General features: G+C 44.3%; 1 protein-coding gene across 1 annotated transcript in view; it reads right to left on the bottom strand.

Moving 5' to 3' along the window:
- Nucleotides 1-27993, bottom strand: part of LOC148431113 (SID1 transmembrane family member 2-like) — a gene marked incomplete at its 3' end in the record, with an annotated part of 66294 nt that overhangs the window by 14894 nt on the left and 23407 nt on the right. The window contains exons 11-15 of the mRNA XM_088466332.1: nucleotides 27800-27858; nucleotides 26631-26642; nucleotides 25202-25252; nucleotides 18170-18250; nucleotides 2796-2945 (exon numbers count right to left, since the gene is read on the bottom strand). Of these exons, the coding sequence (XP_088322458.1) occupies nucleotides 2796-2945; nucleotides 18170-18250; nucleotides 25202-25252; nucleotides 26631-26642; nucleotides 27800-27858 (353 nt within the window). The remainder of the gene's footprint in view (nucleotides 1-2795; nucleotides 2946-18169; nucleotides 18251-25201; nucleotides 25253-26630; nucleotides 26643-27799; nucleotides 27859-27993) is intronic.

Here is a 27993-nt window from a genome sequence, read left to right as displayed (position 1 = left end):
AGCCTCAAACGCATCAGAAGCTACCTTCTCCATAACCTTAAGCAATGCTGCCAAAAGCTGGGTGTCCACCGGCCGACGGGAATCGGCGCGAGCAGGAGCCTGCCTAGCCCAACCTTTTAGAGCCTTAGCAAGAAGAAAAGACCTGGTTGGGTCAAGCAAACCTTTTAGTTTGCAAAAAAAAGAGACTCCCGCAAGCGCCGACGCCACGTAGGCCCTGGACCTCCCCTGCTGATATCTCTCCCACACAAAGGATGACAGCAACTCCTTCGGAGACTTACCCTCCGAATCTTGGCGCGCGCAGTGACTGCTCCAATCCCGCCATGCGGCCGAGTATTTGCGGAGAGTTGATGGAGCGAGCGATTGCATCGCCAAAGCCTCTAAGCCGGCCTGATGATCTGCCACACAAACGGGGGGCATGTCAAACCAACAGCAGAAGCAGACGGTGCAAGCGCCCGAAAACGTTCAAATTGAAAACGAGACAATGCGTCTGCAATCTCGTTAACAACACCCGGTACATGACGAGCTCTAAAACGTATGTTAGCCTCTAAACAGTGCAAAATTAAATGACGAAGCAAACGCAAAACTAACGGAGAGGACGATCGCTGGTTGTTAATGGCATGCACCACCCCCAAATTGTCGCACCAAAAAATTACATGCCGGTTACTCAGACGCGCTGACCAGAGTTCCACAGCAACGACAATTGGGAACAGTTCCAAGAGCAACAAATTACTAGTTAAGCCTTCGTCGCGCCAAACTAAAGGCCAAGCAGTAGCGCACCATTCCCCATTGAAAAAAGCCCCAAAACCAGATGATCCAGCCGCATCAGTATACAGTTGCAATGACCCATTTGCCACTGGAGGCGCTGGCCAAATACGTTCGCCATTGAAATGAACCAGAAACTTGGTCCAAACCCGAAGATCTTGCTTAATCTCTGACGACAAACGAATATGATGATGCGGCTGTCTCGACCCAGCAGTGGCCCTCTCCAATTTCCTACAGAAAACCCTGCCCATGGGAATTATGCGACAAGCAAAATTAAAGGAACCCAGCAGTGACTGAACTCCACGTAATCTTACCGTGTCCACTGCTAAACAACCCGCAATCTGTTCTAACAATCTAACCACTTTGTCGCTTGGTAACCTACAACAACCCGTAACCGTGTCTATCTCAATTCCCAAGTACGACAGACAAGAAATGGGACCCTCCGTCTTATCTTGCGCAATGGGAACCCCTAAAATGCGAAACAGAGCTTGAGCGGAAAACAGGAGGTCTGCACAGACGTCGCTCTCCCCTGGACCTATGAAGAGAAAGTCATCCAAATAGTGTGCCACGCCCGCTTGTCCTGTGCCGGCATGAACACACCAGTGTAGAAAAGAGCTGAATTTCTCAAAATAGGCACAGGAAACCGCACAACCCATAGGCAAACATTTGTCAACAAAGTAACCTGACTCTAGTTTGAATCCCATAAACTGCATAGCGTCTGGGTGCAACGGCAATAAACGGAAGGCTGACTCAATGTCTAACTTAGCCAGCAGCGCGCCCTGCCCAAAACTGCGCACTAAACCTAAGACTTCGTCAAAACTTTGATATTTCACTCTACAAAAACTATCAGGAATGGCGTCGTTCACCGAATGCCCATCAGGATATGATAGGTGTTGGATCAAACGAAACTTCCCAGGGGCCTTCTTGGGTACCACACCTACCGGAGAGATACAAAGATCCTGCAATGGAGGAACAGGGAAAGGACCCTCCATCCTCCCCAGCAGCACCTCGGCCCTAACTTTCGCTTGCACAACTTCTGGGTAGTCCCTGGCCGAGCGCAAGTTACGGGGAGACCGGACCCATAAAGGACCCAATATTGGCAGAGAAAAACCGAACGAAAAACCTTCTAACAAAAAAGAAGCGTCCTCCTTATGAGGATATAGAACCAACCAGCGAGCTAGTGCAGCTAAACAAATAGGCGAATGAGCCTTAACCAGCTCCTTTTGACCCTGCACGATCCTGGGTGGCACTAGCAGACCCTCTACGGCAATCTTTGGCTGGATGTTCCCCCCCGCAGAGAAGACAGGAGTGACGAAAACGACAGGACGACCCCCGTGTACACCGGGAGTCGTTGAAAGCAAAACATTTGCCCTTCATAACTCCCGTCACCCCCGTCCTACCACTAGCATAACCCTTGCGAGGATGCATCCCGTCCAAAGGGGGCCGACGCTGCTGCGACACCTCTAACCACACCTCTACGTCTTTTGCTCCGAACGGAATAATCTTGCTGCCATCATGCTTTCTTCTAAATTGCATGTCGTATTCCCGCCATGCCAAGGCCCGCGAACGGACAAACATGTCTAGCACTAAAAAAATATATCTCACTATGTTTACATGTTCATCCGCTCGCGTCTCCAAATAGCACGCCGCAAATACCAGCATGCCCTTCAACCAACTGGTGAAACTACAGAAAGCCTCCTCGCCCATACCCCCCGCCTTCTTAGCCTGACCAAAAGCCTTTTTCATATCTTCGGTAAGCGTAAAGAAGTCGACAAATTTACCTTTACGAATTCTCCCCCTCACACTCTTTCGCAGGCCGCGAAGAACGGCGGTGTTCGCACAATGCACTGAATCAGCCCCTGCCGCCACTGTAGCTAGCTCCACACTAACGCCCTGTGCAGCTGTACTCACTGACTTCTTGGCTAAACGCCTGGCAACCATTCTGGCTATTTTACGCGGGCGCGCAGGGGAACCAGAAGAATGAGAAGAAGAGGAGGAGTCAGACATAGACGAACAAGAAGACTCATGCTCACCAGCACCAGATGGACCAGGAACAGCTCCCTCGACTTGCTCATTCGTCGTGGCCGAAGACTCGCCTGTCGTCCCTTTCTCCGCGCACACCGGATCAGCTGCTGCAACAGTGAATGCTTCGCTTGAAGGAGCCTCGATCGCCCTTCGATTATCTGCAACCGGGGTAGACTGGTGAACAACAGGACTGGAAGTCACTACCGTCTGCGCGGGGGGGGTGGGAATGCCGGGCGTAGGTGGAAGGGGTGCAGGCGCGGCTAACAGACGAGCAGGAGGCACCAGCGTGAAGTCGGGCGTCGTGGACAAACTGGTGGAGGTTTGACTGTACATGACAGGCGATGCGGAAGGTAGCATCGGCATGGGAGCCGATGATGCGCTTTGCTGCGAAATTGGCAAATAAGGGAAATAAAGCTGCGGATGAAAACCTGAGAAAGGGTAAGGTCCAAAAGTGGCCCCAGAGTAGTTGGGATAAAAAGGTGGAGAGGACACAACTGAGGTGGAGGGATAAACGGGGGGGCCGGCCCGGAGCTCCATGAAGCCTGACCCCAGGATGAGCCGACTGACAAGGGGGGCGCATTATAAATGGGAGGTGGGGCACTGTTGGCGGGGAACCATGGATTCTGATAGGTGGAAGGGACAGCTTGACTAGGCCAAAATTGGGCAGGTTGACTAATCATGGGGCTGATTGACCCAGGGGTGCTGCTCAAAATGGCCGCCGGGGTTAAGATGGCCGCCGGGCCCGACGTGCAGACCAGGCCAGCGGGACCCCCCGCTCCCCGGGGACCGAAGCCTAATGACCCCACGTGACCCGCGACGCTAACCGCCGGCGGGCCCAATGCAGAGTAACCAGCGGGAGAGGCAAGCACTCGCGCCCCCGCTGGCGCAGCGGAAGTGCCAGCCGCCGCGTGACTGCTGTGGGACGGCGAGGAGCGTCCATCGGACGCTCCCACCGGAGCCGCGTGAGGGGTGAGTCGGCCCGGGGAGGTTGCCGAGGGCACAACCTCCGCCGGGGTAGCGGGACCCGCATGAGGCGCTGGTGCAGCCGCACCAGCGTGCACGGGAGGAGGGGGAGCCGACGGGGAGGACGGCTGTATCAGAGGTGAGGTGGGGGGGGAAGGAGGACGCGGGGACAGCACAGGTGGGGAAAGGGGGGGCGCGGACGCGCAGGGGGCAAGCTGAGGGGGCTAGCATAATCAGCCAGCTGACGGGGTGGGGGAGCAGAGCGGCGTGGGCGAGGCATGTAGAACAAGGGGGGAAGAAAATTAAGCTGTTTAGGCTATAGCACAGGGGCACTGGTACTTAGCTTTTCAAAATTTCTTTCAAAGAGGCTGATCCCAAGGACCACAGGCTCCAATATATACTCCACTATAACCACTCCCCCAAACCTTATGACTGGCCCTTGGAAGCAGCTGATCACATCCAAACTAATACTCAATTTACCCAGCAACAAGGCTGTCATTCAAACACACTGTCAGTAAAAAACTAATAATCTTAACACTCCTCAATCCTATTCATATTTCGTCATTCATTATTACAAATGGTATATGGAGAATAAACCTGTATTTGACAGGTAGTTTACACGATAATATTATAAACCAAACAATATTGGAAGCCAATTCCATTGAGCGATAGATAATAATAACTAGCGGTATTGAGATACAGTTTTAATACACTGTCTATATTTTCTCCCTTTACACATTATTATTTTTTTCTTTCATTGTGTTAATCTATGTAAATTTAAATATTTCCCCTTAAATGTGGAACTCTGGAAATATATATACATTTTTAACAAGAAACTAATAAAGAACAGTTTTTAACAACTTTATTGACCTATATATATATATATATATATATATATATATATATATATATATATATATATATATATATATATATATATATATATACGAGAGTTATGTGAATAATGAGTGCACCATATTAAACACTCTCTTTTTCTTTGTGTGGTCTATATTAATATATCATGGAGTGATAGGTGGCACCTCAGCTAAAAGAAATATCTAACATATTGAGTTGATGAATTATAAAATGAGTAATTGATGAACACATAACCCACTGATTGTGATAATTAAAATATCACTGGTGCGGGATTAAAACAATATATATGTGTACTAGCTGTAGTACCCGGTATTGCCCGGGATTTTAAGAATGTTTGTTTACACATCATCCTAAAACAAACCTCTCCTTAGGCAGGCCTCACAAAAAGTGTGACAAACTTCCCCATCCACAGTCCTAAGGTCTTCGAAGGAAGTAGGACCTGTAACGGTGTAAAGCAAACTTCGGAGATAGAAGCATTCAAAATTTGTTGGATGTACAGTGTAAACACGGTCAAGAGCTTCTGTTGCTGTGATACCAGGATGACTGTATACTTCCTGGTTGCTGGATCGCACTATGAAATGTACAGCAACTACTTCCAGGTCCTTCTGCAGCTGTTTCCGGCATTCAGGGTCTCCACGGGGTATAAAATTCATCCTATCTGTTTTACCCTTCAGGGGCTGACAAAGGAATGAACCGGAAGGAGCCTCTGTGCGTTCCATAATGCGGTCCAGCAACCAAGGAGGTAGACTAAAAAGTTTTGTCACCACTGTTGACACCATCTAGTTGTGTAAGCCCATGCACGAACAAGTATAAATAAAAATTTGTGCTGCAGAGCTGCGTTTTTGTATCCCAGTATAGTTGCCATCTTTATGGGCCTGATTCTAAATAAGATGGATATCTCCTCATGGATGCAGAGAGCAATTTTTACCATATTCAGACTCTTAATAAGCCTGGGTTAATATCAATAGTAGAGATGTGCGCCGACCCTCGTGTTTTGGTTTTGGATCTCCCCTTGGTTTTGGATCTGAATCTGGTTTTGGATTTTTTTCCTTTGTGTTTTGTTTTTCGGTTTTGTTTTTGAATCTGGATTTTTTCTTAAAATATCATAAAAACAGCTAAAATCACATAAAATGGGCCTGTTTTTGTTCCTACAGTATTATTAACCTCAATAACATTTATTTCCAGTCATTTCCAATCAATTTTGACCACCTCACAATATTATTATTTTCATCTAGTTAAGGCAAAAAGGTTGCATCCAGCTAGCTGGCTGACTAAGCTAAGCGACACAGTGGGCGGCACTAACATGTGGCAGTTCAGCTTCCAAGTTCCAACACAGATAGAGTGTGTTATACAGTGTGGGTTAGATACACCAATAGTGCACTTACTGTGACAGCAGTGTCGGTAGTGCGGGGTGCTGGCGGTGTCCTCAATGCGAGAGTGCCAGTGGTGTCCTCAATGCGGAAGTGCCGTCAGTGTGGTGGTGTTGGCAGAGTGGTGGCCCTGGCAGTTTACTGAGTGAATAGTGCCGGCAGTGTTGGCAGAGCGGGGGTGCCAGCGATGTCCTCAGTGCAGGAGTGCTGACTGTGTCAGCTGTGCAGGGATGCCCTCGGTGTGGGAGTAGCGGCAGTTCAGGGTCGCTGATGGAGTCCTCAATCCGTGGGGCAGTAGTGCGGGGGTGCTGGCAGTGTCCTTAGTGCAGGGTGCCGGTGGTGTCGGCAAAGCAGGGGTGCCAGCGGTGTCCTCATTGCATGTGTGCTGAGAGTGTCGGCAGTGCAGGGGTGCCGGTGGTGTCCTCAGTGTGGGAGTGCCGGCAGTGTTGGCAGTGCTGGGGTTGCTAACTGTGCCCTCAGTACATGGGATGGCAGTGCTGCGGTGCTGGCAGTGTTCTCAGTGAAGGGTACCGGCAATGTCGGCAGTGCGGGGGTGCCAGCAGTATCTTCAGTGCAGGTTTTCTGGCTGTGTCGGCAGTGCGGGGGTTGCTGGCGGTGTCCACAGTACATGGAATGGCAGTGCTGTGGTGCTGGCAGTGTCCTCAGTGAAGGGTACCAGCGATGTCGGCAGTGTGGGGGTGCCAGCGGTGTCTTTAATGCAGGTTTTCTGGCTGTGTCGGCAGTGCAGGGGTTGCTGACGCTGTCCTCAGTATGTGGAAGGCAGTGCTGCAGTGCTGGCAGTGTCCTAAGTGAGGGGTGCCGGCGATGTCGGCAGTGCGGGGGTGCCAGCGGTGTCCTCAGTGCAGGTTTGTTGACTGTGTCGGCAGTGCAGGGGTGTTCTCAATGCAGGGTGCTGGCGGTGTCGGCAGAGCGGGAGGGGCAGCGGTGTCCTCAGTGCATGTGTGCTGACAGTGTCGGCAGTGCAGGGGTGCTGGTGGTGTCCTCAGTGTGGGAGTGCCGGCAGTGTGGGGGTCACCGACAGTGTTCTCAGTACGTGGGGCAGCAGTGCAGGGGTGCCGGCAGTTTCTTCAGCGGGGGATCCTGCCAGTGGGGGTGCCGGCTGTGTCAGGCAGCGGGGGATGGTGGGCGCCATCTTCTTTTGCTTCCTGTGTGCATATTAAATGGCCTTAACGCTGATTGGCTGAGAGCCGTGACAGATGGCTCGCTCAGCCAATCAGCGTTAAGCCCGCTCAATACAAAACCTCGCGACCCGTCAGCGGGATTGCGAGGTTTTGCCTCAGGTAAGGGATCCGGGGCAGGCAGGGCGATCCGAGCTTGGCTCGGATCACCCCGGATCCCCAAAATTCTGGTGGGTTCGGTTCTCTGAAAACCGAACCTGCTCATCCCTAATCAATAGTGGTTATAAATTCATACAACATTTAAAAGGTACTGTAAACTCCACGCAAGAGCCATAGTGAATGATGTTCAGAGACTTAGATTATATGCTACAGAATAAAATTCCATAATTCCTCAGTATGTAGCAAAATGCATGTTATAAAATCAAATTATTGACCTTGCAGATGGCCCAAGAAGAATGGTGTCCAAATCTGCATCTAACAATAAACCAAACAGGACAATGCTTTTATTATTCTTTGGTGTTTTAGGTGTAGAACCATGAGAGGTCTTGGCTTGTAAACTGTGGATTTGTATAGAAAGACAGAAGGAAAAATTTTCGCTTTTATATAGTAGATAGTAGAAACAGAAAAGAAAAAATATTAGATAAGCTAAATCCTTTTCTAATTCCGTACCTGACCGGTAGAGGGCGAATGCTATGCCAAAATTGTGTTTTTTAATTAATTAAAAATGAACAGTAATTAATTTCGATTTCAAATTTTTTTAGTTGCCTCCGCCGTGTTTTAATACGCTCGTATGTAAAATTTCACTATCTTGGCTTGTAAACTGTGGATTTGTATAGAAAGACAGAAGGACAAATTTTAAATTTTATATAGTATATATATATATAAATATATATATATATATAATGCACCAAAAACAAAGGCGGCACTCGGAGACTGGAATAACGTATCACACCCTCAACAGAGGGACTTTATTGAGTCGACGTTTTGGGGTCTTCCGCCCCTTCCTCAGGACAACAGAATGACATATAACATACAAACACCTTATTTATACATTTCAACTTACCCCTAAATGACGCCATGTCCACCTGAACTCCATCCAGCAACCGCACTTCCGGATACGGCTGCTCCGCAGAAACCGGAAGTGACGTCACCAGTCCGGAGTCCGGAGTCATGGCAACCTAAGCCAACATCCCAATTAGCACCATGATACAACTGCGAAAAAATAAACATGCGAATAACGCATGTAGTGTGTATATGAATCCATGTAAGATATTTCTTCGCAGTTGTATCATGGTGCTAATTGGGATGTTGGCTTAGGTTGCCATGACTCCGGACTCCGGTCTGGTGACGTCACTTCCGGTTTCTGCGGAGCCGCCGTATCCGGAAGTGCGGTTGCTGGATGGAGTTCAGGTGGACATGGCGCCATTTAGGGGTAAGTTGAAATGTATAAATAAGGTGTTTGTATGTTATATGTCATTCTGTTGTCCTGAGGAAGGGGCGGAAGACCCCGAAACATCGACTCAATAAAGTCCCTCTGTTGAGGGTGTGATACGTTATTCCAGTCTCCGAGTGCCGCCTTTGTTTTTGGTGCATTGTGCGTTGGGGGTGCTGTCCTCCTAAGGAGGGCACCGGAGCAAGGACGGACTACGTGTCCAGAGACACAGCGTGGAGGAGTGCCGGAGGATTGTTTTTCTTTGGATTTGGATCGACCTTAGCAGTGGCACATGGCCATATAAGGTGGTTTCGCTCAAGGCACCCGATGTCGTTCGATTTACCTCAAGTTGACAACATCTATCTGCCGGTATTTGACATACACAGGTAGTGGTGAGTGTAGCACCTATTTGTTGGACATTGTTCAGTGACATTTGCAGTATACTTATCATTAGTGGCGGATCCACATGTTACATGCAAGTGGGAGTGGTGTGTGATATCTTCATCGTGATAGTTTCATCGACGTATCGACAGTGATAATGGCTAACATAGAAATGGAAACAGATTTTACATAATTTCTATTGGAATGTGACAATTACGAAACACTGAGTTTTTCTGACATTGATGCTGAACAGATTTTGCACAAAGACCCTGCACGGACTGAAGAATTAGTGGATACTAACTTAGGGCCTGATTCAGACCCACTCGCGAGCGGCTGTCCGCTCGCAAGTGGGTCGATGTTCTGCACTGAGCATGCGCACGACGGAGGGAGCTCCGTCGTGCGCATGCGCCAGACGCGACGAGCGAAGGACTTTCCTTCGCTCGTTGTGTCTGATCAAAGGGGGCGTGCTGTCGATGTTGATTGACAGCACGCCCCCTTTGGTGGGCGTGCCGGGGGCGTTCCTAAGGGAACGCCTACCGTCAGAAGCCGGCCCACTGACATCACTAGTGATGTCAGTGGGAGTGATTTTGGCTCTGATAGAGCCAAAATCACTCCGGGCCTTGCGGTTGAAAACCTCAACCGCAGGCTCCGGCTCGCAGTTTCGATGGTCGCGATGGTCAAGACCATCGCGGCCATCAAACTGCACGCTCGTATAGGCTGTGGGTGGTGACCCACAGCTATACGAGCGTCCAGGAGGACGCTCCATAATTATGGAGGGCAGCCCTCATTCAGAGCGTGCGCTCTGCTCAGAGCGTACGGCTCTGAATGAGGGCCCATATCTTATGTGAAATGGATTACAGCATGCCCAGAAATGGAAATACGCACATATAGGCCTATGATAACTCACGTGATTCTGGCTCTTATGACCACTTGCACTTGGAGAAGTAGAATGGAGGAGGGAAAGGCACAATAGCAGACACATGCTGACCAAAACACAGACCATATGCATCTGAGATAGGCGTATTATTTGCGGGTGGTCAGAATGCACAGGTAGTGAAGAGAATGATGGTTGTCAGCAATAGCGAACTGCTGTTATTGGCCGATAGCAAGTGACCCGCTGATGAAGATAGAGGATTTACTTATTGCTCAGGCAGGATGTAGTGATAATCGGAGTGCGCGGGTTATCGGTGCCCAGAATGCTGGTGCCAGAATCCCGACACCCATTCAGAATCCCAACAGTAAGTAGTGGGATTAGAGAGGGGAGGGTTAGGTTTAGAGACTGGGGGTTAGGTTACCCTACCGGTAGGGGTCGGTATCCTAACCCTGTCGGGATGCCGGTGTCAAGATTCTGATTGGCATGATCCAGAGTGCCGGCATCCTGAACCCAACCTGCTCAGGCATATATTAGGCTTTCGTTATTGTGTTTAAGCACACGTGACAGAGCTATTCATGCTGTGATAGAGAGGTTATTGTGTTAAGCACACGTTACAGAGTTATTCATGCTGTGTTAGAGAAGTTATTGTGTTAAGCATACATGTGACAGTTATTCATGCTGTGTTAGAGAGGTTTTTGTGAATTTTATTGGTGCCTAAAAGTAAGCAAGTATTTTGCTAGCAAAGTATATGGTTAAAATCATTGGCATAAGTGTATGTGAGGCACGCCTGGCATATACAGGGCAGATACGCTACCTGTGCTGACCGGCATGCATCTTGCAACAGTAGAAGCTTTGTATATGCATGTAATTACATTATATATTTGTGGATGCACTTTACCCCTGCAGCCTTCTCTGCATTAGCTCCTTAATATATATTATTTTTAGTATATCACTACTTAAATGGATGAAGATTTATTTTTATTTATTTATTAACAGTTTCTTATATCGCGCAGCATATTTCGTTGCGCTTTACAATTGTAACCATTAATAGAACAAAACTGGGTAATAACAGACAGATATATAGGTAGGAAGGCCCTGCTTGCAAGCTTACAATCTATAGGGAAATAGGCATTGATACACAAGGATAGGTGCTATATATTGTATTTTGGTCCAGCCAGAATGCACAGTTTCTTGGTTGGCTGCATGATCCATTTACACCGGAATGTCGGCCAAATGTCATGAGGATGTGGGAGAAAGACGATGTGTGAGGTTGTGTGTGGACTGTGAAAGGGGATGTAATTACATATGGAGGCTATGAAGGTTATGTGGGTGGTTCTGGGATCTGATACGTTTGCCTGAAGAGGTGAGTTTTCAGGGATCGCTTGTAGGATTGGAGACTAGAGGAAAGTCGTATTGTGCGTGGTAAGGCATTCCATAGAGTGGGTGCAGCTCGAAGAAAGTCCTGTAACCGTGAATGGGAGCAAGTAATGTGTGGGGATGAGAGACGCAGATCTTGTGCTGAGCGGAGAGGTCGGGTAGGGAGATATTTAGAAATGAGTGAAGAGATGTATGTTGGTGTGGTTTGGTTAATAACCTTATGTAAGTAAGAGTATTTTGTATTGAATACGGTAGAAAACCAGCAACCAATGGAGTGACTGACAGAGCGGGGCAGCAGACGATGAACGTTTGGCAAGGAAGATAAGCCTTGCAGCTGCATTCATAATTGATTGTAATGGAGATAGCCTGTTTTTGGGAAGACCAGTAAGGAGGCTATTGCAATAGTCAATACGGGAAATAATAAGTGCATGGATTAGAGTTTTTGCAATGTCTTGTGTGAGATATGGCCGAATTTTGGATATATTTTTTTAGATGTACGTAACATGATTTTGAGACAGATTGAATGTGGGGAACAAAGGACAGTTCAGAGTCAAGGATGACACCAAGGTAGCGAGCTTGTGGGGCAGGGTGGATTGTCGAGTTGTCAACAGTGATAGAGAGATCAGTTTAGTAAAGGTTATTGGCTGGTGGATATATAATTAATTCTGTTTTAGAAATATTAAGTTTCAGGTGGCGAGATGACATCCAAGATGAAATTGTGGAGAAAGACATTCAGTGACACGGACCAGTACAGATAGTGATAAATCTGGGGAAGATAGGTAGATTTGAGTATCATCTGCATACAGATGGTACTGAAATACAAAAGAGCTGATTAGTTTGCCAAGAGAGGAGGTATAGATTGAGAATAACAGAGGCCCTAAGACAGAGCCTTGTGGTACTCCAACTGATAGAGGTAGTGAAGAGGAGGCAGAATCAGAACAACGAACAGTAAAAGAGCGATCAGATAGGTAGGAAGAGAACCAAGAAAGAGCTGTGTTCTTAAGACCTAGGGATTGTAGTGTTTGTATGAGAAGAGAGTGGTCAACAGTGTCAAAAGCAGCAGAGAGATCTAGAAGAATTAGGAGTGAGTAATGGCCTTTAGCCTTGGCAGTGACCAGATCATTTACTACCTTAGTCAGTGCTTTCTCTGTGGAGTGTTGGGAACGGTAGCCGGACTGAAGTGGGTCCAATAAGTTATGGGAGTTAAGAAAGTGTGTGAGGCGGGTGTAGACAAGTCTCTCAAGTAGCTTGGAGGGGCAAGGGAGCTGGGAGATAGGACGGTAATTTGAGAGAGTGTTGGGGCCAGAGTTTTGTTTTTTCAGAATACGAGTAATCACAGCATACTTGAAGAGTGATGGAAAGTTGCCAGTAGAGAGAGAGAGACAGAGCTTTACTGATTTGTGAGGGTAAAGGATCTAGAGTAGAGGTAATAGAGTAGGAGGATGAGAAGAGGGAAGATACTTCATCTTCGTTTGTGAGATCAAATGAAGAGAATGTGCCAGAGGATTCAGGTAGGGAATTGAGCAAGTCACTAGCTGAAGAAGAGCATACCATTTCATTTCGGATCTCAATAATCTTATCCCTAAAATAGGAAGCAAAATCTTGCGCACAGATAGTAGCAGGTGGTTTGGGTGAAGGAGGGGTAAGAAGCAGTTTAAATGTATTAAAAAGTCGCTTGAGGTTAGAGGCTTGAGCAGAGATAAGAGATTGTAAATATCTTTGTTTGGCAGTGTCCAGAGCAGCAGTTGTTCATAGTCTTATATGTGAGGAAGTCAGTTGGAGTATGAGACTTTCGCCACTGACGCTGACAAGAGAGTTTTTGTAGATGCCTTGTTAGGTTAGAATGCCACGGTTGACGTCTAACTCTACGTGGTGTGTGATGGGTAGCTGGAGCTACTTCATCGAGAACTTTTTCTAGAATCTGGTTTAGGTGTGATGCCGCAGTCTCAGGAGAAGTGAATGTAGAAATAGGTGAGAGTTGCTGTTGTAGAGAGGTAGATAGTTGTTGAAAGTTAATAGCATCAATATATTTCTGAGGGTTTTAGGTTTGGTTAATTTCAAGGACGTTGATGTAATGGAGGAGAGTGTGAGGTGATAAGGTTGTGATCTGAGAGAGGGAAAGGAGCATTAGTGAAATCAGAAACTGAGCATAGTCGAGTGAATACAAGATCAAGGCAGTGGCCCTCCTGATGAGTAGCGGAGTCAGTCCATTGGGAGAGGTTAGAGAGAGTAGTCTGGAGGCATGAGGATATTGTGAACTGTCAATGGGGATATTGAAATCACCCATAACGCTGGTGGAGATGTCTGATGATAGGAAGTCAGGCAGAAAAATGTTCCAGAAATTGTTGAGGTGGCCCAGGTGGGCAATAGATAACAGCAACTCGCACAGAGAAAGGGGTGAAAGTCCTGATACAGTGTACTTCAAATGATGTAAATGTGAGTGAAGGTACCTGTGGGAGAACTGTGTATGTAACAGATTGGGAGAGTAATATTCCTACCCCACCTCCTTTACAATTACCAGGCCTGGAGGTGTGTGAGAAGTGTAGGTTGCCATATGAAAGTGCAGCAGGAGAGACAGTGTCTGATTGTGTGAGCCATGTTTCTGTTATTGCCAGAAGGGTGAGGTTAGTTGAAATAAAGAGGTCATGGATGGATGTTAGTTTGTTGCAGATGGAATGTACACAGAAATCTTACCGTTTGGACTAAGCCAACCATTGGATTCCTCCCAGCCCCCTTACACCATCCTTTTTGAGTTTTTTTATTTTTAAACTATTTGGGGTCTGATGGACACTTCTGCCAGTATCAGGGGGCACATACATAGTGTGGTATTATTACTGCTGCACCGGACAGCACGATTAGACAGTCTGTAATGAGAACCAGAGGACAGTCTCGCTTCTCTAATATTCCAGTCCTTCTTTTACATTTACCCTGATTCACACAAAGACTTTAAAACCATTTCAGATTTAATATCAGTCATATACATACAATATATGTATTATGGCAATGCCAATGCAAACGTGGTGGATAGATAGGCAATTACTATGCAAACAACGCCACATTATACTAAAATGCGAAACACTATCAGCGCTATATGGAAAAACATGTTACTGTGCTTATGGGTTTACATTGCACAATACAGACTTGTACACCTCTACACAAGGAATGATTATGAAGAAAACAAATGGATAGTAGCGCACCAAGATTTCTAGAGGGCATAGGATGCAAGCGAGCTGCTGTATAGGATATCTGACCAGATCCTTAAGTATTGAAAGAGAAAAAGGTATACTGCGCTCAGCTAGCAAACATTACTAACGTGCGGTATCTATGAACCAAGTATGAAGTTAATCTATGTTTAGCACGTATGATATGATAAGACAATATGTAACAAATACTTAGTAGACAATGTGGATATTATGTAATAAAAAATGATTTATTTTCAAAGTTGGCTAAACCATATAGAGTGGAAAACCTGCACATGCACACAAACAAACAATATCCTACCAGATCAGTTAGGAATGAAAACAAATCAGCATTGACTATTCAAGGACGATAGGATATATGTGTCAGGATATGGTAACTGGATAGTGAATATCAGGCCAAGGGGTGATATTACTAAAAGTGATAAGGTGCACTGGCGTGCACGATCCCAAATGAATCTGGATGCTTGATGTCAGTCTTTTAGTCAGAAAGCGGCGTCCCGCTGTAGTGGCAGCAAGAAGTGGTAAAAAGTACAGTCTGAGGTATGGTGCCCGGGATGATCTTCACGGGGACAAGAGTACGGTGTATATGCCGGGGAGCAGTAGCCTCCTGGTTTGCAGTGTGATCCGCTCACCGTGTCAGTATCGGAGGTTGCCTGAATGACCAAGCCACCTCCGAACTGCAACACCGGGGATGACACTGTGTCTAACGGGAGACTGCCCGGCACCGCCGCTCACTTGAGTAGCGTGCCGTGCGTCTCCCCCTGTGTAACCGGTGACTTACCTGTCTCACCCTGAGATTCACCGCTCCTTCCCCTGCAGACTATGTTCCTCCAGATGGTAGAGTTGCTAGTAGTCTCCTCCGTGATGTGATCACCTGATCGGTGGTCACGTGTGTTGAATGGGTAATTAATTCAGTGTGGATATTCTTAGTCTGCAGCGCACACTCGTACTGGTAGCCACAATAAAAACAGCAAATGCTTGGATGTGTGGGATAACTCCAACGCGTTTCTGCCTGGATGGCCTTTCTCAAGGAGTAATGTGTTCTGTTCCTGTCAGTGTTAAATAGCAGAGTTTCTTCTCTCTGATTGGTCACATGCACACTGGGAAGGTTTAGAGTGCTAATTAGCAATAGAATAGGCTTGCATCAGTGTAAATATACTCTACACCTAATCCACAGCAGTATACGTATTAAGTCCATTATAGATAAAAGCAAAGGTAAGAATCTATTACATTAAGTACTGGGACAGTATAAATTGGGTATGCATATGATAATCATACAGAAGACATGTCCTAATTAATAATATATAATGCTACGCCAGTATTCTAACAAAAAGAGTACCCCCATATTAGCAGATACTACTATAATTTTCATCTAGTATCTGCTAATATGGGGGTACTCTTTTTGGTAGAATACTGGCGTAGCATTATATATTATTAATTAATACGTATACTGAATTAGGTGTAGAGTATATTTACACTGATGCAAGCCTATTCTATTGCTAATTAGCACTCTAAACCCTCCCAGTGTGCATGTGACCAATCAGAGAGAAGAAACTCTGCTATTTAACACTGACAGGAACAGAACACATTACTCCTTGAGAAAGGCCATCCAGGCAGAAACGCGTTGGAGTTATCCCACACATCCAAGCATTTGCTGTTTTTATTGTGGCTACCAGTACGAGTGTGCGCTGCAGACTAAGAATATCCACACTGAATTAATTACCCATTCAACACACGTGACCACCGATCAGGTGATCACATCACGGAGGAGACTACTAGCAACTCTACCATCTGGAGGAACATAGCCGGCAGGGGAAGGAGCGGTGAATCCCAGGGTGAGACAGGTAAGTCACCGGTTACACAGGGGGAGACGCACGGCACGCTACTCAAGTGAGCGGCGGTGCCGGGCAGTCTCCCGTTGGACACAGTGTCATCCCCGGTGTTGCAGTTCGGAGGCGGCTTGGTCATTCAGGCAAACTCCGATACTGACACGGTGAGCGGATCACACTGCAAACCAGGAGGCTACTGCTCCCCGGCATATACACCGTACTCTTGTCCCCGTGAAGATCATCCCGGGCACCATACCTCAGACTGTACTTTTTACCACTTCTTGCTGCCACTACAGCGGGACGCCGCTTTCTGACTAAAAGACTGACATCAAGCATCCAGATTCATTTGGGATCGTGCACCTTATCACTTTTAGTAATATCACCCCTTGGCCTGATATTCACTATCCATTTACCATATTCTGACACACATATCCTATGGTCCTTGAATAGTCAATGCTGATTTGTTTTCATTCCTAACTGATCTGGTAGGATATTGTTTGTTTGTGTGCATGTGCAGGTTTTCCACTCTATATGGTTTAGCCAACTTTGAAAATAAATCATTTTTTATTACATAATATCCACATTGTCTACTAAGTATTTGTTACATATTGTCTTATCATATCATACGTGCTAAACATAGATTAACTCCATACTTGGTTCATAGATACCGCACGTTAGTAATGTTTGCTAGCTGAGCGCAGTATATCTTTTTCTCTGTCTCTACACAAGGAGGCTGGAACCCACTAACCCAAAATAGACAGGGGCCCTCTTTATGTACCCAGGATATTCTTTCCATTTATTTCCTATAACCTATTGCTAATTAAGCTCCATATATTCATATTCACAGAGTTCTAGATGAAAAAATAAATGTACACATTACACATTGTTCCCAAACCTCCCAATGACCACCCTGAATACTTTACAAAAACATCTGTCATTCAACCCCCATGGTCTTGCACATATCACCCCACACCTAATATTCCGCGCGCGCGCGCGCACACACACACAAACACACAATCTCTGGTTCTCTCAAGACTGTGACCACAGAAGTTTTATTAGGTATAAAAGATTTTTGGAATCCTATGAAATACCACTCATAGGCCGCTGGATAGCAGACAGGTAGCGGCGTTTGAACTGCTCCAGACCTTGAGAATGAGAAATAATACTGTACATTAGTGGTCTGCCCTACACATAATGATCCCATTGCAGCCCGAACAAGACCAGATTTATTTCCATAAATGAAACCATATATACATAAGGTTGAAAAAACTAGACAGATTAAACCTGACAATACAAAATTTTACCGGGGAATTTATATGGACAATATCGTATTAATATATCATGTACACAAAATAAAATGAAATTACAAAAACGCCATATAGATCCATACGAGCATATTTAAACGTGGAAGCAGTCGAGAACTGATGGACTAAGTGATGCCAAGGGCAGACTAGATGGGCCAAGTGGTTATTACCTGCCGTCAAATTCATGTTTCTATGTTTCCATTATTACTATGCCGGCCTCCATGCGTTAACTAACAGAGGCCAATTTTCCTGCCAGCCTACGGAGGTGTGAGCAGAATCACCCTTCCATAATAGGTGGAGAAACACGCAACATCTGCCGCTGATGGCGTCTTGCGTTCAATTAAATCTGCCCCATTGTAAGCCAATATGGTACAGTACCAGGAATAGCTGTGTTTAACTTGAGCCCCCGTCGGCCAATTATAGGAGAACTGTTTAACCAGTGGTTCATCACGGACCCAGTTATTTAAAAAAAAACTGCGTTAAAGTACATTTTGACCAACTTCTGTATGTAAAAAGAGACTTGTAATGTACTTGCACGTATTAGAAATATTATCTTTTATTTCAATACAGATCATGTAAATACAAAACCATTATACAAACGCAGACGTGACACACATGAACATGCACTCATAGTTACCCATATAACTGTACGGAACCTCGGCTGATGACACCAGACTGTCTGTACCATCCTCTGGACTGGCAACTGAACTGTTCTCAGCTGTACAATGGAGGGAAAAATATATATTATTGAGAAAATTAATGGAGATAGAGGGAAGAAACATCAAAGTTTCTAGGTTAGAAATGTTTTAGCACTATTAAAAGCGGGTATAGTAAAGCTGACTGAGTTAGAATGTCGATAAGCAAAGGGGGCACAGCAGAATGAACACCCAACATGTTGGCATGAGAGAACTGCGCAGTGCAACATCGGGACCGTGTCGCCCTAACCAATTTAACCATTGAGGCTTTACCATCATGTATAGATTTCTAATACAGACGATGCGGTACAACTTAGTACTATCAGTCGGTTCAATATAGCGCTGCCCCCCTGCTGCTGGTCCACAATTTAACTGCCAAGCTAACTACATCCCTTTCCCGGCAGCTATCAGGAAATCTGCATCATTCAAAGACTTCAACAGAGAATGTAACCACAGCGTCACAATGCAAAAACATTGCAAAAAAGAGCTTTTATTACTCAACGTGAGCAGGTGTCAAACGCTTGGAAGGCGATAACCAACTGAGCAACGTTCTATTATACTGAAACATCGATTCAATCATTAAACACAATTATTAGGATTCATTTTCACATGATTTTTCTGTAAATATTCAAATGGAAACACATCACTTGTCTAATTGCTAAGGTCCAGTGAGTGACAATCCACAGATTTTAAGGTAACCTGTGATCCCGTGGTCAAATCATTATGGTAAAAGGTACATTGCTCTCCCAACATTATCTGTCACCAAGTCCTAACCTTTGGTAACCAAGAGAAACCCCTATCAGGCAATAAGACAGGCGATAAATAGCTTTATCCTTTGTACATTAAGGGAGGGAACAGATGATCAACATCTAGGACTGCTGCATACATTATGCAGTGTGCACTGGCTTAACACAAAGTGGTGAGGCCACTCCGGTTACTGCAAATTGGACAAGGTCTATGAAGTGGTCCTATTTGTACTGAGATTTCACACACTGAACTTATTTACACTTTCTCTGCTATGTTACGTGTTTAATCACATGAGAGTAGAAACCATTGTGAGATGCATATGTAACACTGTATTCTCATTATGCCTCCTGAGATTAATATGAACAGGTACCATTCAACCAGGTGCTTTGCTGCTTAAATAAGCAGGAGCAGAATAACAACTGTATTAGGATCTGTGAACATTTACCTTTCTCCAAATATGGGAAATCAAGCAGTTTACCATTCACTTATTGCCCGGTTCACAGTTAGGAGTAAGAGCAAAAGAAAGAAAAAAAAAAAAAGAGCAAATTGCTCCTTGGACAAACCACCTGGTGCAAATCCATTTTATTGTATATGAATAATAATAATAATAATAATAATAAATAACATCAAATTCACACAAGCACACAAAATGCACAGAAAAAGTGAACTAGATGAAGGACGGTAGTGTGTGCTGAAGACAAGTAAAGAGTCCACTCCAGGCAAAGGACGTGGAACACTTTTTGTTAAACATGCCCAATATGTCTGGTGATGCTGAGTTACTGTGCAAAGACTTCCTTGTAAATGACATTATGAGTAAATACTCGTCCCCCTTGCTTTAGTGTATCCTGTTCACCAGTTGGTAAAACTCTGACTTGCTGAAAGGATTATATTCAGAAAAGGGCAACATTCAGTTTTCCATGACTAAATAAATACCAGAGAAGGTTAATACAGTATATGCCAGAGTCCAAGGTTTGACCGTGGCTTTTATTTATGGTCACTGCAAAAGTCAGTCTGATAGGAAATGGTGTTTGCTGTAATGTGTAACTCAGGGTCACTTGGGGTCAGTACATTCCTAGGGACACTACACTTCTACCCAGCATTTTCGTTCCATTGCACAGGATCAAGATCACTAGAAGAATAACTACTGCGCCAACTTTTAAATGAAGCGCATGAAACTGTATTCCTCCAGGAGTAAGGCTGGGTACACACAATATATCTACTGGCCATCGGCCAGTGTGTGCAGACGACATGTTTGTAAGCCGCGTTATTCACAGACATATTGCATTGGCTGCGCTGCACAGCCAACAGATATGTCTGCAGACATATCTGTCCATCGGCAAGTGTGTACGGGCGGTCTGCAGACATATCTGTCCATCGGCAAGTGTGTACGGGCGGTCTGTAGACATATCTGTCCATCGGCAAGTGTGTACGGGCGGCGGTCTGCCGGATAGATGATGGCCGTTCAGTGTGTATGAACGCCCATGATCTAAACATATCTACAGATCACTCGATCTGCAGATATATCATTCAAAATCAATAAAAAAAAATTAAAAAAAAACTCAGCTGGGCAGCCGTTTCCTCACCATTTCCACATTTATTTTCTCCCCTCCTTAAACCCCTCCCCATCTTGTGTTATTTATTATACTCTCCTATACTTCTCTTTTGGATAGTGAAAGTGCTTTCTGCTTTAGTATGTTTTCAGGTTTGTATTCACTCTGTATTAGTCCATCTCTGTGTGTCCTATACAGTCTCTTTCTCCTGTTCACGATATGCTATTTTTTATATATTACTTCTTGCCCATTACAAAAGAGTCATGCTATTCTCTTTCAGCCATGTGGTTGAATAGGAATGGCTGTGTAACACAACATTTTCCCCAGCTTCAGTTGTCAGACAGTTTCCTGTACAAAACTTTGCTATAAAATTTGAGACCAAGATGGACCCTATGGAATCAATTCAGTTACCCGCAAGAAGGCGCGAGGGGAGCAAATTGAGGTGCTATCGGCAGCATTTCTTCACCGTTACAATGGCAACTCATCCCCCTTGCGTCTAACTGAATTGACCCCTAAGGTTGCAAAGTGGACTCCACACCCAGGGGATGCAAATCATCCATTAATCTTCGCTGCCACCACTGTGCTTAATAGCCAGAAGGACCTTCTGGTGATGGACTGTTTTTAATGTTCTTTAAACATGCTGTGCATTAAGAACAAATAAATCCACTTGTGTCTAGTCAGTCCACAAGTCTTTTGGTTTAAAATAAAACCCAAGCCATATTACACTGTTTGGGGCATATGTGTGGCCTTCTGAAGAATACCCTTCCATGATGGATCTACTTAGTTCAATACTTTTCCGACAGTAAAGTCAGACATCTAAACAAGGGCTGTAGATACCTGGATATAGCTCTTGTATTCTTTACAATCTCTCAGAGCATTTTATATTTGTGTGATGTGGCTGGGAAGCTCACCCCTGTGATGACGGTTACTATCTTATCCATTTGTAAATGATCGGTCTCACCGTAAAATGATGGACTTAAAATTTAATTTAAATGGCTTTATAAACCATGACTGAAGCAGAGCTACAATTGCTTCTCTTGGATCATTGTAGATACAGATGTATCCACACTTCCTCCTAATCGCATCCTGCCGTGAAGTGACTCGGTAGCGTGACATTTTCCCTTAAGATGCATTTTATTCGCAACTTCTGCTGATTAAAAAAATGATATGCGGCATACCAATATTATGTATGCAACTGCAGGTATATCTGCATGTGAAATGCTATGTTACAGTGTAAGCGGCTGTGTCACTGTAACGTAGAATTTCGCATGCAGATACACCAGCAGATGCACAGAGAATATAGGCATGCTGCAGATCATTTTAATCAACAGAAGTTGCTTGCGCTATACAGTATATTCACATCACTTTGCATATGTGATACATTCGAAGGTAAAAAGTTGCACGAAAAGATGCTCGGTGCTACCAAGATGCATGGCGCTCTTGCGTTATGTTTAACGCGACTTGTAGTGCACGGAGGTAATATGTATGGCCATGGGGCACTTCTGGCAAATGACAGATGTGTCCTCTGCTTTACGCACCCCTGCCCTAAAAAAATTCCTACAGTGAACACTATCTAATCTTCTACAACTGCTAAACTGGCGATTGGTCATATGGGAAAATGTCTTGCCTTTTCTTTGTGTGTGACCTACACCAGTAATGTTTGACTAGTGCTCTGTGTACATGGAGCGATCAGACAACTATAAAGATATCGTTGTCTGATCGTCCTGCATGTTCGATATCGAATACCCAGCGCATGCACCAACCACCAAACGACTAACGACCCGCGATCACAGGTCCCTATAATAACCAGGCTAACCTGGTCGAAAATGATCATCTGTGCCCGCGCATCGACCGTTGTTTGGGGGTTGGAAGGGCCAAAAAACAGGACGATATGAACAATATCGTTATCGTTCATATCGCCCTGTTTAATCGTACGAAAGCACATGTTTGAATCCCTTGCAGGATGAGCTTTGTTGTAGGTATGACATTTTTAATACAGAGAATGATGTGTACTTGTATGTTGTTCTAATATTAATTATATTTGTAAGAGCATAGACTAAGAAGTGGGAGGGGCCAGGAATACTAAGGGGAGGTGTCTATGCCAGGAGCCAGATGCAGACGTGAGGTGACAAATGCTGTGGCCTATTTTTAGTCCCACAACGGCTCTGCTGCTTAGTATAGTACTAACATAATCCTGAATGCTCCAGACCAAGCTGACAAAGGTTCAACGTTTATACAGAGGTGGTGGTACTCCGCGATAACCACATAATGAAGTAATTGTGAAGAGCACAATCACAGCTTCCATAGCATTATTATATGCCTTGATATGGAAGCTTTAAGGGTGTACGTCTGATTTTCTCACATCGCTTCTTCAGGTTCTCTCATTTGTTTTTGCTGAATAAACAATGACTAAGTAAAATCTGTCAGTTCTTTGTATTGCAAGATTGCAGTCTGCAAACTTTGGGACTTGGTGAGGACTAGGCTGTTTGTTTCGTCCTCATATAAACACACAGGTATGAATGATGAGCGACATTTTTTTCTCAGGACTAAATTAATGTCCATCCATTCTATACAGCTCTGCTTACTATATGCTGAACTGGGGGGGTTGGAATTCAATTGTTTTCTCACGGCCAATCTTTGCCCAGTTCAGAACGGTGGAACCTCTAACTATGTGTAGATCTCTGGGCCTGATTCAGCAAGGATCTCAAGTGCCAAGATGCACGCAATCGGCCAATTGGTGCGTACTGCGCATGGATCGCGGTGCGCGAACTAGTCACTGCGTTCGGGAATGAGATCGTAGTGTGTTTGCAGACCCATGGCAGAGTTATTGATAGGAAGTGCCGTTTGTGGGTGGTGACAAGGGGGGTTGCCGGGGCGAACACGGGCGTTCTAGTACGTTTCAATTTCAACAGCGTTGCAGGGGCGTGCATAAATTAGCCACTGCAATACCATACGTAGCCTGAGGTCTCATAGCTTGCGCTGAAGTAAGCAATTCCTGAGTGAGGTCTGACCTTCCTGAACTGTACATCTGGGTCCGATGTTACTGATTGTTTCGCTATTTTGACAAAGTATACGGATGTGAGTACGGGGAAGTTGGCGTCCTTAGGTCAGGCTGTGATCGCAATGCGATTGCAAACATTTACATATCACCTCTGGTATTAGCAACTGCGTTGCGTGCGTGTAAACAGAATTGTGATCCGTAGTGAATCAGGCCCTCTATCTATCTTTCTATATCTCTCTCTCCATCTCTATCTACACACATACACACACTGATCTTTCTTTAATGTCACCATTAACACACTGGTAGCTTGGGCTAGTTACTATGGGCCAAATTCAGACTTGTACACAAACCTGATGGTTTGGATAACTTATGTACAAGTCCGATTGTTAGAGATCTGTGATTCGCACTACGCATGTGCAGGTCTCTATCTGCTAGTACGCTCGCAGTGCTTCTAAGCCGTTTTCTGGCAGTACAGAGGCCAGGGTCTGTATCATCTGATGTAAACTTCCTGGCTCCAGATGAGCAGTTCCGGCAGCCAGTCTGAGCCACGATGGTGATCAGAAGCTGATGGTGATCAGAAGCTGCATATGCAGCCCCCCTGACAAAGCTCAGACGCCTCCTGCAGCATTAGAATATTTTCTCATTGTCCAAAGACGCAGCAACAATGAGAAGAGCGCACAACTCTGAATCAGGCCCTAAGTACAGCAGAGAAGGATTTAGCGAGTAACTCCACACAGACTGTAATTATGATATTTTGTATCAGACGTACAGAATGGTTTCCTGCAGATGAAGGGCAGAGCAGTGTACAGAGCTAGATGAGGAGTGTGGAGACATTTGTTGGAGTCTCTGCGAAAACTGACATTATTATATTTTTAGGTTTCGACTCACATTTACACATTTTAATCAGTGACACAAAACACCAGCAGAACAGACTACAGTACTCACATGTATTTATATTTATGCTAGTCATGTACAAACCTTATTTATGTCCGATTACAAACAGAACACGTAACAAATGCCACTAATTTGCATTTACTGGTTATATATGGATGACAGGAATAAAAGGTATACAAATATTGCAGCAAATGCCCCTTAGATAACTCTTTGGACAGTTTAGATTTTTGTGCTGAGACCTTTTCTCTTTGCAGCCCATTCATCAGGTTCGAGGATTTGACCCATTAATTTTACGGAGATGCTTACTAGCTCTATCTGACATAGATTGTGCAATCTCAATGTGTATTTCTGACAGCAAACCAGGTATAAAATGCTAAGTTTCTTTCTCAGTCTTGTTGGTGAATAAAAAATGCTGAAAACCAAACAAAACATTGGACACGGGCATACGTCTGTAGAACGTAGCTTCTAGTACTGACCATGTGACTGCCAGGTCCTCTCACCTCCTCACTGGTCCCGGCACCATGACATGTCTGGAATAGGCAGAGACACTCACATACTGCCCCGAACAGTGAGGTGGTCACAGAATACAGCACAGCCAGCCCTTTACAAGGCGGTTACATGATCACACCGAGGCCTCTTTAGAAACCAACTGGGGAGCTCAGTACAGTATGACATCAAAACACGGCATTTATATATTTGTCACTTGCAAAAAAAGTCAGCAGATAAAATCTGAATCCAAGACACTACAGATATATTTTTGCATCTAGTCACCGAACACTTACCCAGGGACCCGTAGGCACACCCATCATATCTCTGAGCCACCGATGACTTCCCTAAAAGGAGAGATGAATCAGAGGAAAGAAAGAGGGCGAGTGAGCTGGATTGTAGATTACGTATAAAGTATTTGTACGAACGTACACACATACCTCCCAACTGTCACAATTTAGGTAAGTTGGTCTCAATTCTAATGGATTGTTTAGATGCACAATGCAAGGATGAATACTTAGGTGAGGTAAGCACTAAGGGTGACCTAGCATTGCAGAAGCACTAGGTAGGCCACACTGGAGATATGCCACTCCCAGATGATCATGTGGCCTTGCCCTTTGCAGGGGGGGGGGGGGGGGGGGGAAATGGCCTTCTCCCGATGGGGAATCACAGTATGTACACAGAAAACACTCTCCTATACACTTCTATTACATCAACGCCCGAACGCTCAGAGGTAAAAAAAAAAAAAAAACACAGGGAGGGAAAAGGCAACACAAAACATATGTCGGATAGTTAAAGACAAAATATGTAAATATTGAATAGTCAGTAGAGAATAAATTGCATATATTTTTTAATATGACTGATAACAGATTTTAAAACCTGTAATGCTGGGCATACACTATGCAATTATCTGCCAGATATCTGTCTGGTTGGGATGAAAACCTGGTAATGTATGGGAGCAAATGACAATCGATTATATGGTTTTACACACTGGAAAACAGACAAAAACGATTGTTCAAATTGGTTAAATTTTTTTTATTTAACCAATTTGGCTGAGCGTTAATTTTTGTCTGTTTTCCAGTGTTTGTGAACAAATGTTCGATTATCATTTTCTGCCATACATTACCAGATTTTCATTCCAACCAGCCAGATTGGACAGATATAAAACAGATAATTGTATAGTGTATGCCCAGCATAAGGGTTTTTTCTCGAATGTTTAATATTTGTTACTTTTATTGACTATGTGCACATTTCTAGAGGGTGTTTTTTTTTTGTTTTTGTTTTTAAATAAAACATTTAGAAGTTTCTTCTAAAAATGTGCTCTTATTTTGTCTTTAATTATTCACATCCCCCAGTTTTTAGTACAACAGGTGACCCATGAAGCATAGAAGAGATAACATTACAGTTTAGTTTCAGAACACAACACTTGGTGAAGCCTCTCCGCTAACTGACGTGACTTATGCCAACTTAAAACCACATCATTTGGTCATTAATAAATCAGGTGTGCACATGCTACAGACAGAGTTGGAATACTGTTAAAAACACTTACTATGGCGTAAAACCATGCAAGAAATTAGTTTGTATTAAATTGGCATTATTAAATAATTAGTAATTCAGGAAACCGTATGTAACGTAGTCTTCTCTGTCTGCCAAGACTTTTACCAAGCACCTAAACTGCATGCAGTGCTGCCCACAGTACTACCTGGGCCCCGGAAGGCATCTTACCGAGCAGTGAGGCTGGAGACGGTAAACATTAAAAGCAGAAAAATAAATTATTAATCTACTGGTAGCACAATCTAATGCAGTTACAGTTCATATACAAGGTAATTAACAACCTTCTAAAGTTTGTTTTGTCCTCTAAAGATCCAAAAAAATACAAATTTTCAGATACGAATCTTAAATGGTAAAATTGGTCTTTTAACTTTCTAAGAACTACAGCAGAATGATTTTTTTTAAAAGGATTCCATCATTTCTACTGCTGCCGTGACTTTTATAGGTCCATAATTATATGCTTGTCTACTGCCTTATTTGTGTAGTGTATCTAGTTCCATAGCAGCCTGAGTCATAGGGCAGTCAAAGCTAGGTCTTCCCAAGTGTCCTGGTTCTTCCAGTAGACTCCTCCATCTACCCTTTACACACTATACTTTGCGTCACATATCTTATACTACTGATGAATAGAAATTAGCAGGACAAGCTGGACTTCATTCCTCAAAGATGTGGATTTTGTGGCTTAAACAATTGTCATGTCACAAGCGTGTACTGGTTTTCCATTTCAAAATAACGCAAGTCCTACACGGCTTATACTGCCATACAATAAACGGATAATCGTTCAGACCCAGCAGACGCATAACAGTTCTGAACTATTATTGTTTAGTGTATATACACGAATGTCAATTGTGCAACACATGAAAACGACTGAAAACCAGTCGGGATCATTTGATTATCAAAAATGTTTGATCGCCCCGGCAGTCGTTCTTCCATTTCCATTACCGTCATCATGCCTAAACATCAGAGTGTATGGAGATACGGGAAAATCGTTTATTCGCTCATCCCCTAATTAGTGTTTGGTAAGATCTTGTGCTTAATCTTGTGGTGTATGGCTTGCCTTAGACACCTTAGGCCTGGAGTGATATACCCAGATGTGATAGTGAGATTGGTGAACTGAAAAGAGGTTTATATTCCAGAATTCTCTCTATATATGCTTTATTCACAACACTCAATCTGCAGGTACTGTACTAATAATCCTATTTCATTACCGCTAGTAATATCATCCTTTCCTCACAGTAACACAGCTATAGACTCCTTAAATTATCACTACAGTATATTTATCACTATCTTTAAAAAGGCAATTACATTACTAATCCATGTGCACATTCCTTTCTATGTCTTCCTACCTGTCTCATCATTTAGAGCTCCCACACAATTCAGCAAACCGGCTTCTTTCTTGTTCTTTCTGTATAAACAAGGAAAAATAAATACATAACTAGATACATACAATCATTAATGAAAGACATTTCTTAAGATGGATATACACCATACAATCTATACATCGTCTAATATATCTTTCAAATACGGATCAGAACGATAT

Source organism: Taudactylus pleione, unplaced genomic scaffold (assembly GCF_031769625.1).
Source record: "Taudactylus pleione unplaced genomic scaffold, aTauple2 ptg002847l, whole genome shotgun sequence".
NCBI lineage: Eukaryota > Metazoa > Chordata > Amphibia > Anura > Myobatrachidae > Taudactylus > Taudactylus pleione.
This window is presented reverse-complemented; position numbering and strand designations above follow the sequence as displayed.